The following is a 23973-nucleotide window of genomic DNA, read 5'->3' on the forward strand; positions in this document are numbered from 1 at the left end:
CATATCAATTATATGATCATTTTTATAAATTTACTGTTTGCAAAAGTATGAATGATTCTAAATACTAAGGATTTTCTTGTCCGAGGCAGATCAACTTAGCCGTATTGGGCACAACTTTTCGGAATTTCGGGTCATAAATGCTCTTCATCTTTGTTTGGCATTTTTTACTATTTTGACCTTAGCGTCACTCTTGAGTCTTATGTGGATGAAACACGCGTCTGGCGTATTAAATTATAACCCTGGGACCTTTGATAAATATTAGCATGTCGTTATGTTCTATTGTATTGTGTTTTTGAGATTTTTCTGTTCTGAATGTTTTTCCATATTTCCTGTCATGTAATGTTGTCATTTTAGTTTAATATCTAACATTGCCATAAAAGCGGGAGGTTTGGCTAGCATCCAAACCAGGTTCAACCCATCATTGCTTTAAATGACCTGTACCAAGTCAGGAAAATGGCAATTGTTATCTTATATTCTGTTGTTTCGTTGTTTTCCTTTTATATTTGTTGGGTTCCCTCAGTTTTAGTTTGTAACCCGGATTTGTTTTTTCTCAATCGAATTATGACTTTCGAGTAGCGGTATACTACTGTTGCCTTTATTTGATATATAAAACACAATGCTTTAGATCAATATTGGTTCACTAAAATGTTATCAGAATTTTTAAAACTCCAAAATTGTGCAGGAAGAACTGAACCTGAACGAAAACATAATTTCACGTCCGTTTTTATTTGCCTGTTATGCGAACTGCGATATCTTTAGGTTCTGTATATAGTTGTCTGCTCCTGTTTGTTTGCATTCGACTGGTAGTTTATCATTGCTCCCTTAGTATCGCCTATTTTATTCAATGGTATTTTTGTATATGACAAAAAAATCCACTGTTGTGTATCCGTTGTAAATTGAATATTGAACGAACTATGCTATGCTGTACCTCACTTAATGGTCAATTATTTAAACAAACTGGTCTGATATTTTATTTCAATTCATCCTAAACAATTTGCACTTATTTAGAATATGCATACTTTATGTATTTACTCAATCCATATTTTTTTGTAATTTTAAAAGGGTGTTGAGAGCTCGATATTTGAAAAACGCGGACGTGATTTTGAAAGTGGGTAAATAATAACAGGTCTGAACAGTGACGACTTCTTTTAGGAGTTATTGGCCTTACATGACGATTTTTATTCTTTTTCCCCTGTTTTGCCTGTTTTATCGAAAACTATAATAGATAGATTTTTTAAAAAGGTTAAAAATATCACCAAGATAATCTTATAAGACCGAAGTTGATAGACACTTTAAATACCAAAACATTATCAACAAGTCACGATCTACAAATAAGTCAAATTTTACAAGACTTACAAGTTGACACTTTACATGAACTACTATAATGGTCTTTAAATGAATATACTTCAACCTTTATGACGTGTTTGGGACAAAACGCAAAGAAGAAACGATACTGTTAAAATGAAGAAAAGATCAGCAATGCTAGTAGGTGAACGACACAGAATATTAAGCGCCTGCAGTTTTCTTAGTTTGTGTGTTTGAAAAATATATGTTTACAAAGTTAATACCTACACACCCTAATTGAGTATTTGCATATAGATGGCATGATTTGGCAAAAAGGGATTACTATCAATATTAAAAGAAAACTGTGCACTTAAATGATATACTGATTTGAATTTGCATAATGTTGGTTGTAAGATCTGTTGGCGTTTCTCTAGGTAACATATGAATAAATTTTTAGGTTACGTCATATTTCAAGAAATTTGATTACAGATCCTTTTTTAGATATTTTTTATTCAGTAGATTTTTTTTCCTTTTTAATATTAACAATGATGGTGCTGAAAACTCAAACAATTGAGCGACATTTATCTGGCTCACTGTTGATGGCCGTACGGTGACGTATAGTTGTTAATTTCTGTGTCATTCTGTCTCTTGTGGAAAGTTGTCTCATCTTCTTTTTTAATAATCAGAGGTTTTTTTTTCTATCATATTTTAGCTATTGTATTGAACTTACTCAAAATGTATTTAGACCTCAGCTTCAATTGTAACGGAATTTCCGATACTTGCCGGAAAGTTACGAGTAACCTCGTTAGTCTCCAGTGTGATCAGACTCTATTAGGTAGTGTGATGTTTCATATACAACTCTTTGATTACGCAATAACTCATAAATAAAATTGTAATCAAGGACTATTAGTTCAATGCAATTCAGGTAAAATACATAAATCAACTTACATTCCTTTATCTACCTGTAATGTTACTGTATATCTCTTATAAACGTAGTTTTATCTTTATAAATATACATTGACACAGATAGACTATAAATGAGATCCTTTCTATACTGATTTAGGAATGTACATCGTTAATCTTAATCCCTCGAAGACACTCAAAACAACACTATGTAAATATGACATATGTGAAGTCGAACTAAAGAACTTGGACCATTAGCTATGGAAAACAAAGCTTTTCAAGAAGGTAAAGTTGTTTTGTATATATAGGTTTGAGTATGTGACTATGCCGCCGGAAGTACTGGTACGGCTGTACCGATAGGTTAATTAATTGCATGTTTTTTTTTTTAACCTTCCGTTTATTTTTTTTTATTTAAAACATCAGTTGTTATTAACATATAGTGTTTTTCAATGCATGCTAACATGTTTAACCCCGCCACATTATTTATGTATGTGCCTGTCCCAAGTCAGGAGCCTGTAATTCAGTGGTTGTCGTTTGTTTATGTGTTACATATTTGTTTTTCGTTCATTTATTTTACATATAAGGCCGTTAGTTTTCTCGTTTGAATTGTTTTACATTGTCTTATCGGGGCCTTTTATAGCTGACTATGCGGTATGGGCTTTGCTCATTGTTGAAGGCCGTACGGTGACCTATAGTTGTTAATGTCTGTCATTTTGGTCTTTTGTGGATAGTTGTCTCATTGGCAATCATACCACATCTTCTTTTTTATATGTTATGTTTTGTTATATACTCTTTAATCTAAATACCCTTAAAGAGAACAATGATAATAAATTAAGTTCTTATTCAATACTTCAAACGAACATAAAGCATTTATAAAGTAAAACTCAACACCGTTATTTGGTTATCAGTTCGCCCCGACAGCACAGAAAGCTTATTTTATTATAAACAATTAACAAATGTCCAATTGCTGTCATCGATCGCTGCCATCATATATAAACACAATCTACAATGGCAAAATGTTCTATAAGTTGAAGAAAAAAATCTTTACAGTAATACATACATGAATCTTATCAACTATTTTTTACATAACATACTATTTACATTCCTATGAAGTCTTAAAAAAAAGGGTGGGTGGGTGGGTGGGAAACGAACCTTTACTGTCGGATAGGCGAACCTCGAATGACAATTCTAGGCTTTCTTATTATAATTTTAGCGCTAAAATTCTAGCATGAAGTTATCATGATTGATATAACTTAAACCGGTAATAACTTACTGATTGTTCAATCACATTAAACATAAACATGTTTTGATTTAAACGCACCTGCTAAAAGTAAACAAATAGACACGTGTTCCCGAGTAACCTTTATAAATACATATCTATACTTATAAACTGAAACCCTAAATATTTAATTTTTCTGTATTTTAGTTTCACGAGTTTACTCTTTTAACTGTTACCGATTGAGGTTTATAAATACATTTGAAGGAAATATGCGGCTTTCAGTTCTGCTTTGTTAAATGTTAGAATAGTTGGGATGGCTTTGAGGGGGGGGGGGGTGTCCTTGATAAATATTAAAATGAATGTTTACTTTAAAACCGTGAAGGATGATTTACACGTTTCTAGAGTGCCTATTGAATTTGATAAAACAATGAAGACATAAATATACTTTTATGATTATATCAGCTAGCTGAGTGGGCCGTATAACGGCATGCATCCATTTTAGCTTTTTAAAGTAGAAACGAATAAATAACTGAATGCCTATTCTTAAAGCGCGATCGTGCATGTAGACTCATTACTTTTCTATTAGCACCTAGAAAAAATAAATAAGTATTTCTAAAGTTACTAGAATTATTCTGCGTATTTCAACAGTAAATTGTAAAAACCCGTATTAGGTAATACTTTACGATCTTTTATGGTAGTGAGAATTAAAGTAGGTTGGTAAATCACCAAAACGTATGACCTTCACCATTTCACACACAAATTTTGTTATCAAATGGTGTTGCTTTTTCATTCTGTATTGCTTTATAACAGTAGATAGAGATTATTTCAATATATACATATGGTTAAAAGGATAAATGTCGTAAAGGAGAAACAATTTAACTACAAAGGTGTGTGTAAAAATCCGACTCATAACAGTTCCGAGCCAACTGGTTTTACTCTTTTGGGTCAAACACGAGACGTGTCTTTCACCTGAATTTCTTCAATATAAGCGACTTGAAAGTGGCGTATGCTAAACGACGGAAGCATGTAATATAAGCCATCGCACATACGTTTAATAGTATTTCTCACAACAAGCACCTGTCCGTAGTATCTCGTTTTTCATTTTTTTTTTATGAATAGAATATATTTTCCTGTTTGAATTCTTTTTCACTGGTAATTTTGGAGCCATTTATTATAGCTTGCTGATTGGCTCCGTGTTGAAGACTGTACTTTGATCTATAATTGTTTACTTTTGAACATTTTGACTTGGACTGAGAGTTGTACCTGATTGTCTGTCTATTTGAAAGCTAATGCAAGTCCTCATTTTCAAAATAGTATTCTACTTTAGTTGATGTCTATGGCGTGTTTATTTTGATTTCAAATGACCTTCTACAAACCTTAATTACCAGGTAATCGTAGATAAAAATGTTTGTGTCAAGTTTATATTGATTACAAGAATAAAACACAAAACAAACTATAAACTTTCAAAAAGGAGATAACCGCATTAATACAGACTAATCTACCCGATAGTCATCAAAAGTATATATGATACATAAATGTACAACAAAAATTCCGGATACACAAAGGAGTAGGTCCCGTAAGACCCCATTTTGGCACACAATATAGCAGTTTTAAAAAATTGTCAACTTTTTAGCTTTTTATTAGAAAGAAGAATACTTTTGTTACACGAATATGAGCTTATTTTGACAAAACAATGCACATGTATCGGTTACTAGCATCCTTAAGTCATGCTAAATTACTGAAATCGTCAAAATTTAAGCATTTGAGTTATTTTTTAGACGGTTTCCGTCTTAAATGGAAGTGGCCGGCCGCATTTGTGTTCATTTTTAATATATAAATGTAAGTTGTATTTAATGATAATACATAACATAAATTATATAAAGGTTGAAAATGAACACGGATGCGGCCACTTTCAGTTTTGACAAAAAACATCTGAAAAGTTACATATTATGGCATATTTGAGAGATTTTTCATATCTAAGCTTGAACTTGAGTGTCTTAAATGATTAAATCAGTTCAAATCTTTCACATAAACTAACAGAATCGACTGAAGTAGACACTTAAGTTTTTAAAAAATGCCTAAAGTCTTATATCAGATGAACCTGAAGTTTAATGCCACAATCGATCCTTATCGGACCTACCAACACAACTACGTACCATATACACTCGCAAAGACATCTTTTATAAGTTGTCTGTTCGATCTTTATATTATGTAAATCCTATAAGCTGTATTTCCTGTAATACGAAGATAAAGTTGTATTATTACAATTCAACTTATGATTTCAACAATTGAGGATTGGTGTCTTCACACAATATCTAAATCTCTTCGAATGTTGTTCTTAATATAAAAATAAGGAGATGAGGTATGGTTGCCAATGAGACAATTATTTAACAAAGTTAAAATAAGTGGATGTAAGGATTTATGGGCAACTGTTCGGCCTTTTACAATGAGAAAAACCCCATACCGTATAGTCGGCTATTAAAGACCCTTACATGAAAATATATGAAACAATTCAATTGAGAAACTGACGGCCTTATTTACAACAAAACAGTTTACGAAAAACAAATATGACACATGTAGGCTAATGGACATCACGCCTAAATTGGCCAGGCTTTTGTAGATTGTGGCGGAATAACACATGTTTGTAAGCGCTCAACCCTCCCCTAACCTTGGACAGTGGTGTAACATCACAACATAAGAAGATGAACAGACACCGCCATAGATCTGTCATCAACATCAATAAACTAAAAATCACAAAACACGTTCGTGTCAAGTAACAGTAAATGGGCTATGTCTCAGATTTTAGTTGAATTTTGCATTCAATTTTGGCATGTTTAACTCTAAATGAAAATCGTAAAGCAGATTATAAATTTCTTTGGCTAAATATTTTTGATTGAAATCCCTTTAAAAATTCTCGATTTGTATAGAATATACAAAAAATCTATCAGAAATTTAACTTAATGTGTGTTTTTTTAGATGATGGTAGAAGGTACGGAACGGTAGACAATGGAACGCGACAGAGAACCTTTCCTAATGGATCAGAGAATGATAACAGAGTTGTCATTGAACCCATCAAATTAAAGCGATCTGTAGGTCTAATAAGTGGTACTTCATTGATTGTAGGAACTATTATAGGTAGGTTTGACTTAAATGTTGATTTTCACTGTGGCCCTTCCCCCTATACTGTACAGTACATTCTGTTTAATATTGGAACTATTGTCTAAAACGAAAAAAGCAACGGTATCTTAATCCAAACTGTAGAATTAGTTTCAAAAGAAAGAATGAAACATTTGTATTTTCATATGGAAGTAACCTAGTAAGCGGTAAGAGAAACTGAATATTTTTTTCCAATGCAATCAGCTTTATTACAACATAAAACTATATGCATGTAACAGATTTACAATCAACGAGGAAGATTCTAAAGTGTATATCTTGTTTGACAGTAATGGATTTGTTTTTGTTTAAAATTCCTTAACATTGAGGTGTTTGCTTTCGACACACAGCAAGAGTTAAAGTGCATGAATGATGGTGAACAACAGGATGTGATTAAACGAATAGTTTTGCATCCACCCACAAGTAGTTATCAAAGTAATCACAAAAGAAACCAAGAAGTCTATTTGATTGTTTAAAATATTTTATGGGCGAATAAAAATCTATTTTTCATCTCTCAAGAAACACATCATAATAGTAAGAGCGCGTGCTTCCATAGCAACATATTTGAATCTATACAACAATATTTAAATATCAATTCCCACGGTTTTTTAATTGCAAATTCAGTTTCGAGAATTCTGTGATTTCTTCAAAATATGAAATAAACAAATCGGGTTCTTGTTTGTTTTACAGGTTCTGGTATATTTATTTCACCTACTGATGTATTAGACAGAACGGGATCAGTTGGACTAAGTCTGGTGATTTGGGTACTGTCTGGTCTTTTGGCGCTATTAGGTATGTATATTCAATAATGGCTTCTTTGCCTGTGCTAATCTTTTATTGTGCGCTCTTATATATACATATTGTATTTCCAATATTACTGGTCGGTATTAAAAAGGGGCGGACTTTGATATCACAAATACCCCGCCACACATTATGTACCTGACCTATTTCAGGAATTTCGTCACTTCTTGTCCATTGTCTTATCAAAACTTTATTATTTGGTTGGAGAAAGTTTGTGTAAAATGACAAATCTATTATATGACAGTTTCTCTTTTATTCATAGATACAACTTTTATAGACTCCGGAATATTTACAACTTGACCTATTGACGAGGGGTGTTGCTAAACGGCGGAAACGGAAAACGAAACGGAAACGGAAACTGAAAGAATTGACATCTATTTCTTTTGGATATCTCATCTACATAGGCATGTTTTATAAAGTATGATGACACATGTTTACAAGAAAGAAAAACAGAGGAATAAATTTTAAGATGAAAGATTTTAGAGCATAAAGTATTGAAATAATAAGCTGGACATATCATGATGAGACTATGTTTTTGAAATACACGATCCCAGGCTAGATCATGCATACATTGTACGTCGTTTATGTGATTCAGTAATCGGTCCGACTTTTCTTATTTAAAAAAAAAGTTGAATAAATGTTAATAAGATAGTAACCCAACAGCACACAAATAGATTTACATATGGCCTAAAGAGATGGACATTGGCCTCGATTCTATAGTTAGGTTGTGAAGTAATACATTTTTGGGGAAATGCTTTTCATCGATTTTTTCTTTTGTTTCATTTTTAATTGTCTTGAATTTTGGTGTGGTGTATCTTGTTGGGCCTTGTTGCGTTGTTCTGCATTAGTGATTTTTGTTGTAACTTTTTATGTATAATGATAAGAAAACTAAAAAGAAACCTAATGGGACAATGATGCATGGACAACAACCGATAAGAAAAACCAGGAACTAGAATTATAATATAATCTTTATTAAGTGAATAATGATAAAATGTTTAGCCGCTACACGTGTAATTCATTATATAATTTTAAAACATTCTATGGCTTATTTCTGTTGTCCTTCATACTTTTGATATATTGAGTCCATATTCTATCTTTTTTTCTCGCCCTACTTAATTTATGGTGTCTTTTCATTTTAGATTTAACGGTTTATTCAGTGGTACATATTTAGTTGATGTCTTCTTAATTAATGCAATTATATAAAATTTTAATTGAATTGTTCATTCAGTGTTTCTGCTCTGTCGTGTTCGTTTTCTGCTGGTTTTAGTCTTTAGTTGTGGTATACTTGAGAGTTCTTTTTTTTTTATCTGACCTGGCTCTACCAAGTGAGCTTTTCACGTCACTTGACGTCCGTCGTCCGTTTTCGTCTTTGTTAACTTTTCAAAAATCTTCTTTGAAACTACTGGGCCAAATGTTACCAAGCACATGTCTTAAAGGAAGTTGTTTGACAGTTTTCGGTAAACTTGGCATTAATTATCTTTGTTGTATCTAGTTTTAAAAAGTGGGCGGGATAACCCTGCCTACCAGGTAAGATAACCGACATGACTGAAATTAAAACATAGGAATGCAATGCAAGTGCAGTCTATTGAAAACCTCTATGAATAGCGAAAACCTGATGTTCATATGATTTCTAATATGAGTTATCGCCCTTATATAACATATTTTACCACTTTCCATGTTTGCATATAATATGGAAAAATATTAAAATAGTTAAAAGCTATTAATTGCAAAAGTTACCAGCAACACATGATTTACAAGGAGGTCAAAATATCCGGCGAAATGGTAAGTCGACTCGTTATTAGAGCATTCGCTCTTAATGAATTTACCAATCTTTGGTTTTGTTACCAAATATCTTGAAAACTATAACCGATAGCTAGAAACTATTGTCACAAAAATGGTCAACAAGACAATATCTACAAACAAGTTAATATTTCCGTTATAGTAAGTAGATTTTTTAAAGTAATGATTGACCTTAAATGACGGACGACTTTTCGTCCTCTCTTGTGTTTTGGGTAAAAACTAAAGAAAATAGAAAGATTTTTATCATAAACTATTCAAGTCTATAATGTTGGAGAGTTGTTAAAGATAAACAAGAGGAAAAGCACCTATGTAAACTTGTCGCTTCTTTAAATAAACTTATTCTAAAAGGTTACCTATTCAACACTAATACGATCATTGAATATTGTTTTATTGGTATGAATATTGATTTTGTTATCAATAAATTAAAAGCTAACTAAATATTACTAGCATGATATTTACTCATACTTATATATATTCATGGATCTACAATCTGTCGATACCTATAACTTGGCATTGCACAAGGTCATGTTTTTCTCTGACTGTTTATGACGTCTTTACACTAAATCCATTGGATGTTGGATGTGTACGGATTGATAGTTTAGTCTTAGATGTATGATTTTTTTATTAGTTGTTAGTGGCCTTGAACTAGCTGTCAGATAACTGCGAGTACTCTCAGATCTGTTCATTGTGTCTTTTTGTGTCGGGATGTATAAGTACCCGTCCACGTCCACTTGTATTTTTGTCCACCTGATGAGTTAAGCCTTTTTCATCTGATTTTTATAAATCGTTCTTATGTTGTACTGTTATACCACTGTCCCAGGTTAGGGGGAGGGTTGGGATCCCGCTTACATGTTTAACCCCGCCACATTATTTATGTATGTGCCTTTCCCAAGTCAGGAGCCTGTAATTCAGTGGTTGTCGTTTGTTTATGTGTTACATACATGTATTTGTTTTTCGTTCATTTTTTTTTAATATAAATAAGGCCGTTAGTTTTCTAGTTTGAATTGTTTTACATTGTCTTATCGGGGCCTTTATAGCTGACTATACGGTTTGGTCTTTGCTCATTGTTGAAGGCCGTACGATGACCTATATTTGTTAATGTCTGTGTCATTTTGGTCTTTTGTGGACAGTTGTCTCATTGGCAATCATACCACTTCTTCTTTTTTATATTTCCAGAGGCAAAATATAAAAGATTATCGATTTAGAAATTGAAGGTTAAGTGACATAAACACAAATTCAGAGGTTAAAATTTGTTTGTCATTATCAATAAGGTGCTATTTGAATTTGTATTCAGAAGAAGTTTTTGTTTTGTAGTACTTCTTTAAAAATTGTGTTGCAAGGGAGAATGTACGTACATGTAGGACATGGTCACAGTTGTTGCCCCCTTAAGTTCAGAATGAACAATATATCAAATATATTAAATAACGTCCTTCTGATGCTTAGATGATTATTTTTTATTAGACAGTAAGTAGTCCGTTATCATTAAATACATTTTGGAATTTTGTCTCCTATGAATGCAATAGAACTTCAAACTTTTGGCAATTCAATGCTAGTAGTAAAAAACTACAAAAACTTTAAAAATATTTTCATTATTGATATTGAGAAATCATCCCCAGCTTAACCCAAACATATGTTTAGTTATTAGTTGACCGATACAAGTATGGTGGTGTGAGCACTCTATCGTCTTAGATAAGACTCATTTCTAATTCTACCAAAACATATTTGTAAAGTGAAAATATATTTACACAAGAAGATATGGTATGATTGCCAATGACACAACTTTTCACCAGACAACAACAGATGGTGATTTTATTTTAGAGGCCAATGGTCTTCAACAATGAACAAAACCAATACTGCATGGTAAGCTGTAAAATGCCCGGAATAATAAAACACGAAATAATTCAATAGACTTTATCAATTTATTCACCAATCGCGGAAAGTAACTTAATGTTGCATTACATTGAAGAATTTTACTTTTTTGCAATTTCAGGTGAATCATTCTACAGTTCTTTAAAACAGTTACTTTTAGAAGAGTTATTTTATTAAGAGTCATTTTGATGGAGCATATTGATTTAACAGTATATATCCAAATAGGCGAATATTCCAAGGCACTACAAAAGTCATCAAATATTTTTGAAAGAAAACATAATCCTTTCAACTGTATATTGTAGGTGCTTTATCATACTCAGAACTTGGAACAATGATCCGAAAGTCTGGTGGAGAATATGCCTATATGAAAGAAGCATATGGTGACGTCATGGCATTTCTATTTGCATGGACTTCCATTATTGTAATTCGGACATCATCAGTAGCTATCATATCACTGACGTTTGGAGAATACATGGCTACATTCTTCCCCATGTGTGGCTCGCCAGAAAATATAAAGAAACTCGTTGCCATAGTTGTAATAGGTAAATAGATATATTAAGAAGATTTGGTATGAGCGCCAATGATAGGGAATCTGTGGGATTTATATAGAGGTATTTCATAATCAATATTCATACAATCATGTATTAACAAAGCTAAAATTTTGCTGCAAACTTATATAACACGTTTTAAGTTAGTATTATTAAAAAGCGCAGACACCATAGATTCTAAAGCTATTTTTATTTTTTTAAACAAAAAGGGAAAAGTTGTTTTATTTACAGTTACAAAAACGTTGTAAATACTAAAACATACTTATTTGCAGATTTGGGTTTTTAACTTGACGTTCCAACAGAGTTCCTACCAATGAGACAACTCTCTATCCAATTCACAACTTGTAAAAGTAAATCATTATAGATCAAACTGCGGTCTTCAACACAATGCTTTGGCTCACACCGAACAGCAAGCTACAAAGGGCCAAAAAATAACCTGTGTAAATCCATTTAATATATGATCACGCATAAAAATAGTTAAAAGAAGATGCCTGCGATTCTTGGAATACTTAAGTTAACCCAAGAAAGATTCATTTATCAATTACAATATAAATGCCATTATGCTGTTTGTTAATTTGATCTACTGTTTAGTCAAAGTTTTATACCATTAGACAGGTGGTCATTCTAAACGCATTTGAAATATGATGCATTGGCGAGAAGCTTCTGTAGAACAATGTTTTATTTCGATGCATCGAGAGTAATAACTATCCTTGTGTGAAATATCGTACATAAGAAATCAAACAATTTGCTGTAAGTATCATATCCCTACTTTGGACTTTCCGTCGGATAGAAGTGAGCATGCATAATCAATTTAGCATACTAAGTATTTCTTATCTTCTTAAATTAATCAAATGCTTCACTGTAGAGAATATATAGGTTTTGAATTTGATAACTTTTAAATATATTTATCATTACTTTACAGACGATGATACACATAAAACATCTGTTTTTAAAAGTATTTTGATCTCTTTTGTCTCAATCGACCTCAATTTCCCCTCCCCAATACACGTCTTGTTGTTTGTAGTTACGATAGCTGTAGTAAACTGTATTGACACAACATTGGCGGCAAGAATGCAAGTCTTCTTTACCGGTGCCAAACTAATAGCTCTGATGATAATTGTTGTCGGTGGTTTGATTCGATTGGGACAAGGTAAAAAATTCTATATAGATATAAGAAGATGTGGTTTGTGTGCCAATGAGACAACTCTCCATCCATCAATAAGTAAAAAAGTAAACCATTATAGTATGTCGAAGTACGGCCTTAACACGGAGCCTTGGCTAACAGCAAGCTATAAACATAAAAAATGACTAGTGTAAAACAATTCAAACAGGAAAACCAACAGCCTTATCTATAAAAAATCCGAGAATATATGTATTGTACTTTAAATCTTTAGCTATTGTATTGAACTAAAAAGGGATAGACATTTATGTGTATATAGATAAAGCTAGGTTCACACTGCCGAATCAGACCAACTCGATCAATCTAGATCAAGACAATTTAAGCGATCGGGAGACTGGTCTGTCTCAATCGACAAGAATGTTCGGGATTGTCTACCTTGGTCGTCATCGATCTGACGTTCTACCCGAGAGTTTTTGACATGTCGAAAACATTCGAGAAAGGACCAAGAAGCCAGTCACTCGAGAAGAGATAAAAAATTCGTCGAGTAGCAGTCGAATTTATCGGGAAAGGATCGTGTAGAGATTAAAATTTCAATCCCCTCTAACCAAACGATGCATTTGTTTCTACTTCTGTAACGTTAAACAAACTATAACAAACGGCACACAACGCTTACCAAACTTTGGTTAGAAAGAAATGCTATTGGTCTCTTGATATATATATGTAAAGTTGTAAACTGTTTCAGGTATCACTCCAGGGGATTGAAATTCTACTTGGAGTCAAAGGAGTCCGGTAAGGACCGATTTTGGCCTCAAATTTCAGGTTCATCTGACGAAAGATTTTGACCACTTTTTAAACACTTAAGTGTCTATTTTATTTGAATTAATTAGTTTATGTGAAAAAATTTAACAGATTTAGTCATTAAAAACGATCCGATTCAAGCTCAAATATGAAAAATCTACCTAATATGCCGAAAAATGTCACTTTTCAGATGTTTTTTGGTAGAAATGAAAGTGGCCGCATCCGTGTTCATCCTCAACCTTTATATATGTTATGTATTATCATAAAATACAACTTACATTTCAATATTAAGGATGAACACGAATGCGGCCACTTTCGTTTTACACGAAAACCGTCTAAAATTTAACTAAAATGCTAGAATTATGAGGATTTCAGTAATTTAGCATGACTTAATCGTGCTAGTACCGGATATATGTGCATTGTATTGTCAAAAACAGCCCATATTTATGTAGCAGAAGCATTCTACTGTCCAATAAATAACTAAAGGTTTACATTTTAACAATTTTGTAAAACTGCTATATTTTGGGGCCAAAAAGGGGTCTTACTGAACCTACTCCTTTTGGGGAAATATGTGACATATTTGCTCTTTTTTTGCAATATTTTTTTGCAAATACATACAGGTTGTTACCATACAGCAAAACAAAAACAAATATCTTTAACCATTCAACTACTGGATATCATATCTATGCAAAATACTGATTACACATTACTTATGCACATATATTTGACAAACAGTACGCTTTGATTTGTAAGAAGGCAAGGAAATGGGGATTGTAAAGCTTATGTATATTGCTATCTAACATAAGTACTAATCCAGTGACAAATCTCATTTTGTGGTGTCATTTCCCAAAAGAGCAATAAAACTATCATCACATATATATCAGTGTCCACTATGAGGAAGTTTTTATAAGCATTGGGTTCCATTTTGTTGAGTTAGTACAAGTCTCTCTAACTGCCTACACAGTGGTCGTCGTATCAGCCACTGACTCACCTAGATTTCCCGGCGCATATTGCTGTCTACACCATCTTCTTCGTCTTCTATGCACTCTACAAGCTCTGTCACAGCTACATGTATTAACCTGTTTCTCTGAGCTCTTATCACCTTGCCCACAAATCCAACTTCTTTATTTCTATGGATTTTTAAAAGTATGATTTTTACTCGGAGTTTCTATTGAATATAACCAAATAAACGGAGAATGTGTCCATGGGACACTGAAAATGCACCAGCTAGCATATATAACATTATTAAGGGTCATGTTGGGACGTACGTGCGTACGGATGGACAAGTGTAACACTTACATTTGTAATGCCCACTCCGAACAGGCGGGAATAAAAATTTACGACGTTTTTACACTAAAAATGTGCATACCCGACCAATTCCCGATGATCCCTACGACCCATATATACGATCATGTCGATCTGGTCTGGTCGAGATAGGCTGAGATCGTGAATAGTTGATTTGGTCTAGCTAGTCGAGTAAAGATCGCGAATTGATCGAAATTGTCGAATACGTATTCATTTTGTTCTGGATAGAGTCGTGATGGAGTCATTAAGGAGTCGTGAATGGTCGAGTTAAGGTTGTGTACAGCCGGATGGCGGTCTGGTAGAAGTCGTAAACAGGCCCGACCAAGAATTTGGTTGAGCTTGGTCGTGAAAATTTGGACAATCGGGATCATCGGGTTCGTCTGATCGGTAGTGTGAACCCAGCTTACCAGCTTTTGTCGCTAATGTTGAGGTCTATAGCCGTTTTATTGAAGAATAAAGTTGATAAAAAAGTTACTATCTAGCACTTAATTTCCGCCATCTTTTAAATAGTACAAATTGTCATTTGATATTCTCTTTCATACAAAAAAACAATATATATATATATAATACTTAACTTATTGATGATAGAATATATGGTATGAACAACAACGCGATAACCACTCAATGACACAAAATACCGAAATAAAAAGGGCATTTCAAACCCGCCTCCAGGTGCTTGATTTTAAGGTTTTGGAAAATACAATTATACAGTTAATATTTTCCCTGGGTAGAAAATCCTTCGTGTTTCGAATTGTTTTTTAAACAGTTAATTTATATTATACTTTCTAGGTCATGTTTCACAATTTAAAGACTCCTTTAAAGGAAGTGAGACGAACCCGTCCTCAATAGCTCTTGCCTTTTACAATGCATTGTGGGCATACGATGGATGGTAAGTTATACGCCTGGAATTTATTTTACAAAATTCAAACACCTTTAACAAGAATATGTCCAAAGTACACGGATGCCCCACTCGCACTATCATTTTCAAGGTGCATGTCCAATTTTCGTCCCACGACTCACGACAGCGCCACGATGCTTAAAATATCGTGCGACTGTCGTACGACGATCACAGATGACCGATTTAACAAAATTTCATTTCATGGCGCTGCATAGATGTGTCGTGGGTTTGTTGTGACCAAAAAAAAAAGGCACAATATGCATATGGCAAAAATCTGTAGAATAAGAGAATAATGTGTATAATTTGAGTTATATCGCTTAACCTAAAAAGGTTTTTCTGACGAGGTGCTGTGAAATGTTCTTATTCTGCAGTAGATACTCTGTTATTTAACAAACTAAACACATTTACATTTTCTATGCATATATGATGATATAAAATGATTTCGATTTACGGCACCAAATGTGCTTTTTGATAATCAGCGTTACTTCAGACGCTTGAATCCAACATATTTGAAAACTGAAAGCTAATAAAATCGTCGAAGAGCTTGCATAATCATGACGGACTGTGCAAAGAATCGCGAAATTCGGAGAAGGTATAAGAACTATTCATTTCAATTTCAAATGATTTTCTAAAAATAAACAACAGAAATTGATAAAAAAAACAACACATACATTATCTGCATTGTCATGCCAGTTAAACAAAAACTGAGCTGTTGGATTAGTGATCAATTAGGACATTAAAATAGTACATCAGCAGAAGTATTTGGTAATGTAATAAAGTGAAAAAAAAATAATGAGTGTCATTAATACAGAACTTCAAATAGATGACAGTTTTAATTGCTTTTCCTACAAATATTCTATTTCAGGAATAACTTAAATTATGTCACAGAGGAAATAGAAGACCCTAAAAAGTAAGTGTGTTTTACTTTAAATGTCTTTGTAACTGTATTCCAGTACAGACATTTAACGAACCCACTATGCACGTAATTCTGTTCAGTGCACATAGAATTGGAAAAAAAAACCAACAAAAACACAAATATTCATACTCACATATTACCTGATACAAGCAATTAAGTTTCAATCTATGATTTCAAATTGAGATTTGACAAAATAGAAATGATTTGTAATAATTACATAATAGATCAACCACTTTCATGATAAATGTTAGTAAAAAAATCTTAAAATAAACAATTTTACACAAAATATCTGTGCTGCTTTGTGAAAATAAACAGAACATTTAAAAATCATTGATGCCGTTCTTTGTTTCTGTACGAAAATAAAAATAATGCATTGTAAATATGCCTCTATTTCAGAAACCTTCCGAGAGCTAACATCATAGCAGTACTACTTGTTACTATTGTGTATATACTGACCAACATATCCTATCTAACAGCAATGACAGCGGCAGAACTACTCTCTGTGGACGCAGTAGCAGTCGTAAGATCGCACAATTATTTAAAGCGTTAGCAATGTTACTCCACTTATCAAAATTAACAGGAATAGATTGGATAATAGACAACTAGTTTTCTCCAGTTCATTACCCGTCTAAAGTCATGCTAAAACTTTATCAGTTATCTTTAGCTACATAAATATACCATATATTTTGTTCCTTTAAAGAGGTTTCAGTTGATGGAGGGTTGTTTGTAATACATGCATGTTAACTTTATTCAAAACTCTAATGAGAGGTTCAACTATCTGAACCAGAATTAAAAACCACTTTCTACACCAGAACATGTTTGTACCAAGTCAGGGTTACGACAATTGTTAGCTATTATTTTAATGTGTTTAAACTTTTGTTTTTTTACAATTGATAATGTACTTTCCGTTTTCAAAGTCGTCGGACTGGTTCGGTTTTTGTTATTTTACTTTTTAGAAGCTAGGGTCGGTTATGGATTTGACAAAAAGAATATAATCTGTTGTAAATTGTTGAAGACCCTGTGTTAACCTCTATATATCTTTCTTATTATTCTGTTGAAAAAATGCTGTCGAATTTGCATAAACCTCATATATAATCTTCTTAACCATATTACTTATTGTATGACTTTTGTGCACCATTACTTAATAAGAATTAATATGTGTAGTAGTTTATCTCGTTTATAAAAGTGTGAGAAAGTCAATGACATCATAGGTTATGCATAATGGTTACATAATTAATATTGTTTTATGGTTTAACATCTATTTCTACAGCTAATAATAAATTAGTATGCGGTTTTCGTTTTTTGAATCATCTGCTAAGCTGTGCGTTTCATAATTGATATGTTCTCCCCGGGCATTGCCAGTTTTTTGTGGATGAGTAAGAATTACCAAACCTACACATATATTCCTGGTATTACATCCGCTGTGTTTCTCATTGTTGTCTTGTGTTTCTGTAAGCAGATTTCCGACCGCTTTCACCTTGTTGGCGAATTTTGTTTGGACTTTGAACTGTTCTTCTTTTCCCTACATTTAAGGATTTTTTTATTTTCATGAATAAATCTTTGAAAAGTATCTAGAGGACTAGATATTCGTCTGTCGATACTTTTAAAGATTTTCGTTCAGATTCTGGCTCGATGAACATGTTTATTTTTTTTAAATCTGACATGTTAAGTATTTGAACCTCTGCGGTAACATGATTTTCAAACACAAAGAAATTTAAAACCCGCTTTCACAAAATTAACATAAGAATACTTATTGACAAAATTCAAATGATTGTTCCACGTAACCACGTGTATAATTACAGAAAACCCGCCAAAAATATACCGTTATCAAACAAACAGAGAGTGCTTCTTCCTCTTGCCAGTGACCGACTTCAAATTCATGCCAATTGTACTGCGCATGGCGTATTTGAACGCTATTTACTTTTAAAATGAATTTGAAAATTACAAAATGAAATCAATTATGACATTTTGAAATAGCATACATTTTTATTGTTTTGTATAAATATAAAACTGTTTACCCACGATTACTTTACTCACGATATGTGTAAATTGAAATACTGCTTTGAACGACTCAAAAGAGTCGCTCATCACTATTTAAGGCTGTTCGAGCTTTTTTTAATACGCAGAAAAAAAAAAAGATTGTTGGCTTATTTATACTCCGCTGCAACGATTGGAAATTAACAAATTTATTCAATAAAATGAACCATAATCAACCAAAATATATATATGTTTTTATTACAGACATGGGGAGACAGAGTTTTAGGGGGAGCAGCTATTCTCATGCCCTTATCTGTTCTATTTTCTACCTTTGGTGCTGCTAATGGTACCCTATTCAGTGGAGGAAGGTACTAGTAATATATATCAAGATAATAACATATATGTTACATAACAATAACTGTATCAATAGTTATCAAAGGTAATCTGTCTTCATCCGATGAGCATTTCGTAAAACAATATTTGCAATTACAAATCATGAAAATATGTAAAACGAAAGGACAAAACGTAAAGCCATAATCCAGACAAGGAGTACTAGCTTTGCACATGAAAGATATATTGCTATATATAACATAAACTCATCATAGATACCAGGATTTAAAATGTATGCCAGACATGCGTTTCGTCTACAAAAGACTCAACAGCGACGTTCGAATAAAAAAATGTTAAAAGAAAACAAATAAAGTACGAAGTTGAAGAGCATTGAGGACCACAAATGTCTAACAGTTTTACCAAATACAGCTAAGGTAATCTATGCCTTAGGTAGAAAAACCTAAGTATTTCAAAAATTCAAAGTTTTGTTAACAGTTATGTATAATTATGACAATATCAATGATAACTCAAGTCAACAACAAAAGTGCTGACTCCTGACTACATATTTTTTTTTTAAATTTAATAACAACATCCGTGTTTTCATGCCAGTACTGAACAGTCCACCAACATATGCATCGATCTGTGCCTTGTAATAATATTTACAAAGATTCAATCTGGTGTTTTAAGGACATTCTATTTCCGTTGTTTAAGATGTTAAAACAAGGCAATTACAGATGGAGTAAAATAAGTAGTTATAAAAATTATACTAGTACATTGTAGCTGTACAGGTATATATAAACATATGTCAGCCACAGTTGACCTGCAATTAGTTTGGCTAATATGTTATTCAGGTTTTTTTTTATCATAAATCTCCTTGCAAGTCAGTGTATAAACTTTCCCTCGCTTTCAAATATCTTAGTTTGAGCGTTCCTCATGAAGGTAAATAAAAAAAAGTGTTTTTTGTATCTTTAACAATAGTGATAATACCACGAGTTTATTGTTATTGTTAACATGAAATATGAAAAAGGATACTTATTTTGTTTACAATACAAGAATAGCTATTTTTCATAATTATGTCAAACTTTCCCTGTTGACACAGCATGCTTTAATTCTTTTTTATTAAGTGTTTACCAAACAAAAAAAAAAGAAGATTAATTAAATTTCATTTGAGAAACTTTACTACATGGATTGTTTTGTTTCTCTTGACATATCACAGCTTATATAAAATGACAGAATATTTAATAATTAAAATTTATGCTTGACTTCAGTATTTGACATACATTCTTACAACTTTAACATCTATTTTCACTACAAATACTATTTTGTTACAGAGTTGTGTACGTAGCCAGTAGAGAAGGGCATTTACCGGAAGTTTTGTCGTATGTACATTGTAAACGGGTCACACCAATGCCATCCATTGTTTTTACAGTTAGTAGATTGTATTCAAAGACTATTAAGTATGTAGAATCATTTCCCTATTCTATGGTTTTCCGGTAGTTGGTAGTCATTATGCATCTTTATATATTTTATTTACATATGAATAAAAAAGGAAAATAGAGAATATGTCAATGAGATAAAAAGACATCTAGTTATAAAGACATAATTACAGTTTAATTTCATCAAACGAAAAAAGTAAAATAACAAAAATACCGTAATCCAAGGGAATTTAAAACGAAAAGTCCTTTATAATATGACAAAATCATATTAGGCTTAAACACATCTATCGAATGACTTGGTTCATCATTTTTTCTTCTGTAGGAAATAGTGGATTTAGCAGTGTTTTATAGCTAGCTAAACCTCTCACTTGTACACCAAGTTCCTATGCATATAAAACAAGTATTAGTCTTCTTTTAATGAACTTTTGATGTTTGGATGCTGTCTCACTGAAGTTGACATTACAAGTCGTTTACATCTTACTTATCATAAACAATAGACCATCTTTTTTCGCTAAGAACTTAAAACCTTATAAAAGCGGGATATCCATTTCATTTTAACCCTCTACGGTACTAACAGAAATAACTGACACCCATACTGATATCAACATTTGCTATAACATACAGAGGGATATTTTCTGGTTTGAATACTGTCACCATTACGTTTACCAGACGTTTTCTTTTCAGAATTAGCATCATGGAAATTTTACAAGGTTTAAACGTGAAATCAAATGGAAAGAAAGAGTTTAAATTTTCCGACAACTTTTTGTTAATGCAAATTACAGTATCCAAATACACATTCCAAAGTATAACAACAAAAGATTGAAAAGATTTATGTAGATATATTTAAGTACTAGTTTGTACTTACAGGCTTTAATTAGCATCGCCATGGTGATACCAGGAAATATAGGAAGCTTGATTGACTTCTTCAGTTTTACAGCATGGCTGTTCTACGGTCTTACGGTTGGTTCTCTTATACTATTGAGATTTACAAGAAAGGACATAGAAAGACCTTTAAAGGTTAGTGCAATAATTTATAATTTTATTAATTTGTTTTCCATTTAGTTGTTTATAAACAACTGAAAACCACCATATTTTAATTCTAATTTGAAGAGTGAAGATTTAGAAAAAAAAATCGTCATCAATAATCGCTTGTTCCTGGGTTCTTACATAAATCATAGATACTGTATTATCAAATTTGAAAAAAAAAGAACGATACATGTTATAATTTTGATATACCCATAAAAATTCCAGCCACAATAAAAAAACATTTTGGCTTCAACTGGTTTTCTTTTTACAATTTCAGATACCGATTATAATACCTATAGTATTTGTGTTAATCGCTTGTTACTTGGTTATTGGACCAATTGTTCAAGATCCAAAGATTGAATTCCTGTACGCCTTTCTCTTTGTTATTGGTGGACTTTTGTTTTATATTCCTTTTGTGTTCTTCAAAATAGAACTGAGAATATTTGGTAAGTATGAAAAATGTCTGAGAATTTTCTGTGTAATATACAAATTTATCTGTGATTGACTTTCTTTTGAAAGACATTCAATCAAAGATAAACCATAAAAGAATGTGCGTTGTAAAAGTGAATAAGACAGAAACCTAACGACGCAATGTGTATAAAATAAGTTGTAACTCGGCTCAAGTCGATAATATTTGCGAACAAATTTAACAGATAAAAGCAAGAATCTGCAATCAATGCAACATTACCAAAAACGATGTATTGCTTCCACAAAAGTAATATATCTTACCTACACTAAAATGTACATGCATGTGATTTTGCAAACGACACGTGCTACTATAAGATTTGTTTTTCAGTGACACTCAAATTGAATTTCAAACCTAATATAAAATTGAAGAGCATTAAAAACTAATATGACAGGAGCAATTGGTATGATGTCACATGTGTACATGTCCTTATTTGTTTTGTTTACAAGAAAAAATCTTTTAATTTTGACTAAGAATGATTTTGATGTAAACATGGCTTGAAAACAATGTTTGATTTATTGTTGGTATAATATATGTTTTGCATAAAACAAACAAATTAAAAACAGACATGAATTAAAAATGTATCCCAATGTTGATAAAATATTTATGTTTTATTTCAGCAAAAGTTACAGAATTTTTTCAGTTGCTATGTGAGATAGTGCCTAGCCCGTATGAGCCTGATGATTAACATCTGCATACCAATTTTACTCTGCTGAAGCTTAAAACTGATTTTTTTTTATAAAACATTATGTGAAAAACATTTGATCACAATGTGCAATCTTCGACTGAACATCGATTTTTCACTAAATTCAATGTAACATCTTAAAAATATAATATTATCATAATGTTTTAATTTTAGAACATTGAGTTTATTCAATTCCATTTTACCTAATTTATTCAATATTCATAATCGCGGAGGACAATCCCCTCAACAATCCCCTTTTGCATCAATATTTGACGTTGTTTTGGAGGAAGATAACGGTTTTGTAGGACTAGCTTTAAAGATGATATTTTTATGTTTTATTTTTGATAAATTCTAATAAAAATAATTATTTTGGTAAATATTGTCTAAGTATTTGTCAGATATCTTTGCCATTTTTTTTCATGTCATTGTTTATATTATCTCATATCGATTTTCCTCAAGGTATAATTGTCCCTTTTAGCATGTTATTTTAAATATTATCCCGTAACTATGTCCTTCAAGTCATGTGTGAACTTTTTAGTATGTCATCGTTTTTATTATAATATATCTATTTTTGCGTAGCATATTTTTGAAGCAAGATCTAACCCTGCTGCATATTTTGCGCGATCGCAAGTCAGGTACCTCTGACCTTTGTGTCTTGTATGCTTTTATGATTTTAATTCATATATATGTTCGGAGTTAAATGTGACGTCCGTTTTCGCTGAACTAGTACGTACTTTTATATAAAGGCCAGCTCAAATCAGCCTTCTGGTCGGGTTTTCTCGCTGTGTCGAAGATCCAATGTTGGCTTTCGGCAGTTTTCTGCTTTTTGTTCGGATTTTTGGGGTCTCTGTCTCTTGTCGCCGTTTCAATTTCCAACTTCATATATACCCTTTTGAGCATGTCATTTTTTTTAAATATTACCTTGTGTTAATGTTCTTCAAGGCATTTATAAAAGTGAGGTATCTAGCAAATAAGTTTGTTCAAACTGATACTAGTGTATGTCTGAAACTTACTGAGAAGTCTGAGCTGGATACCCCAAGTTACCTATTTCCATTGTAAAACAGTAGAATATGTACAAAAGCGTCTGAACTGCTTTATCTTTGAAATCATGTAGGACAGATGTTGATTATCCTTTGTACGTGTATTATTGTTTGTCATAATGAAATATTGATCTTTTAAATAATAAATATATATCAAAATCATTGGTGAATTCAGTTTATTTTCCAAGATCTCCTAAATTGATAATTGATTGCGTAAATGATTAACTTCCGGGAACAGAAGACAAATGAGGGAGGACTCATTATACCTATATTATTGTACTATCACCAAGGCAGTGTTACATAGTTATAACATCTTTAATTGTTTTTGTTGTTGAACATATTAAGTCTTTTCTTCTTTTTCAAGAATTGTACATGTAAAACAGAAACATGAACACTTTC

General features: G+C 32.2%; 1 protein-coding gene across 1 annotated transcript; it reads left to right on the forward strand.

Annotated features, from left to right (window-relative positions):
• Window positions 1-2287: 2287 nt before the first annotated feature.
• Window positions 2288-23736, forward strand: LOC143080245 (b(0,+)-type amino acid transporter 1-like). The gene is made up of 13 exons (XM_076255982.1): window positions 2288-2472; window positions 6383-6541; window positions 7250-7351; window positions 11332-11571; window positions 12602-12727; window positions 15590-15689; window positions 16564-16608; window positions 17011-17134; window positions 18856-18959; window positions 20253-20349; window positions 21225-21374; window positions 21661-21829; window positions 22470-23736. Exons 1-13 carry the CDS (start codon window positions 2448-2450, stop codon window positions 22535-22537), a joined length of 1509 nt encoding a protein of 502 aa, XP_076112097.1. The 5' UTR covers window positions 2288-2447; the 3' UTR covers window positions 22538-23736.
• The last annotated feature ends 237 nt before the right edge of the window (window positions 23737-23973 follow it).

The sequence above is a fragment of the Mytilus galloprovincialis genome, chromosome 6, assembly GCF_965363235.1.
Source record: "Mytilus galloprovincialis chromosome 6, xbMytGall1.hap1.1, whole genome shotgun sequence".
Taxonomy (NCBI): domain Eukaryota; kingdom Metazoa; phylum Mollusca; class Bivalvia; order Mytilida; family Mytilidae; genus Mytilus; species Mytilus galloprovincialis.

Coding starts and splice junctions, on each gene's coding strand:
- LOC143080245 (XM_076255982.1), top strand. CDS start 2,448: ATGGAAAACAAAGCTTTTCAAGAAG. Junction 18,960..20,252: donor ACCCTATTCAGTGGAGGAAG/GTACTAGTAATA, acceptor ATTTTGTTACAG/AGTTGTGTACGTAGCCAGTA. Junction 21,375..21,660: donor ACATAGAAAGACCTTTAAAG/GTTAGTGCAATA, acceptor TTACAATTTCAG/ATACCGATTATAATACCTAT.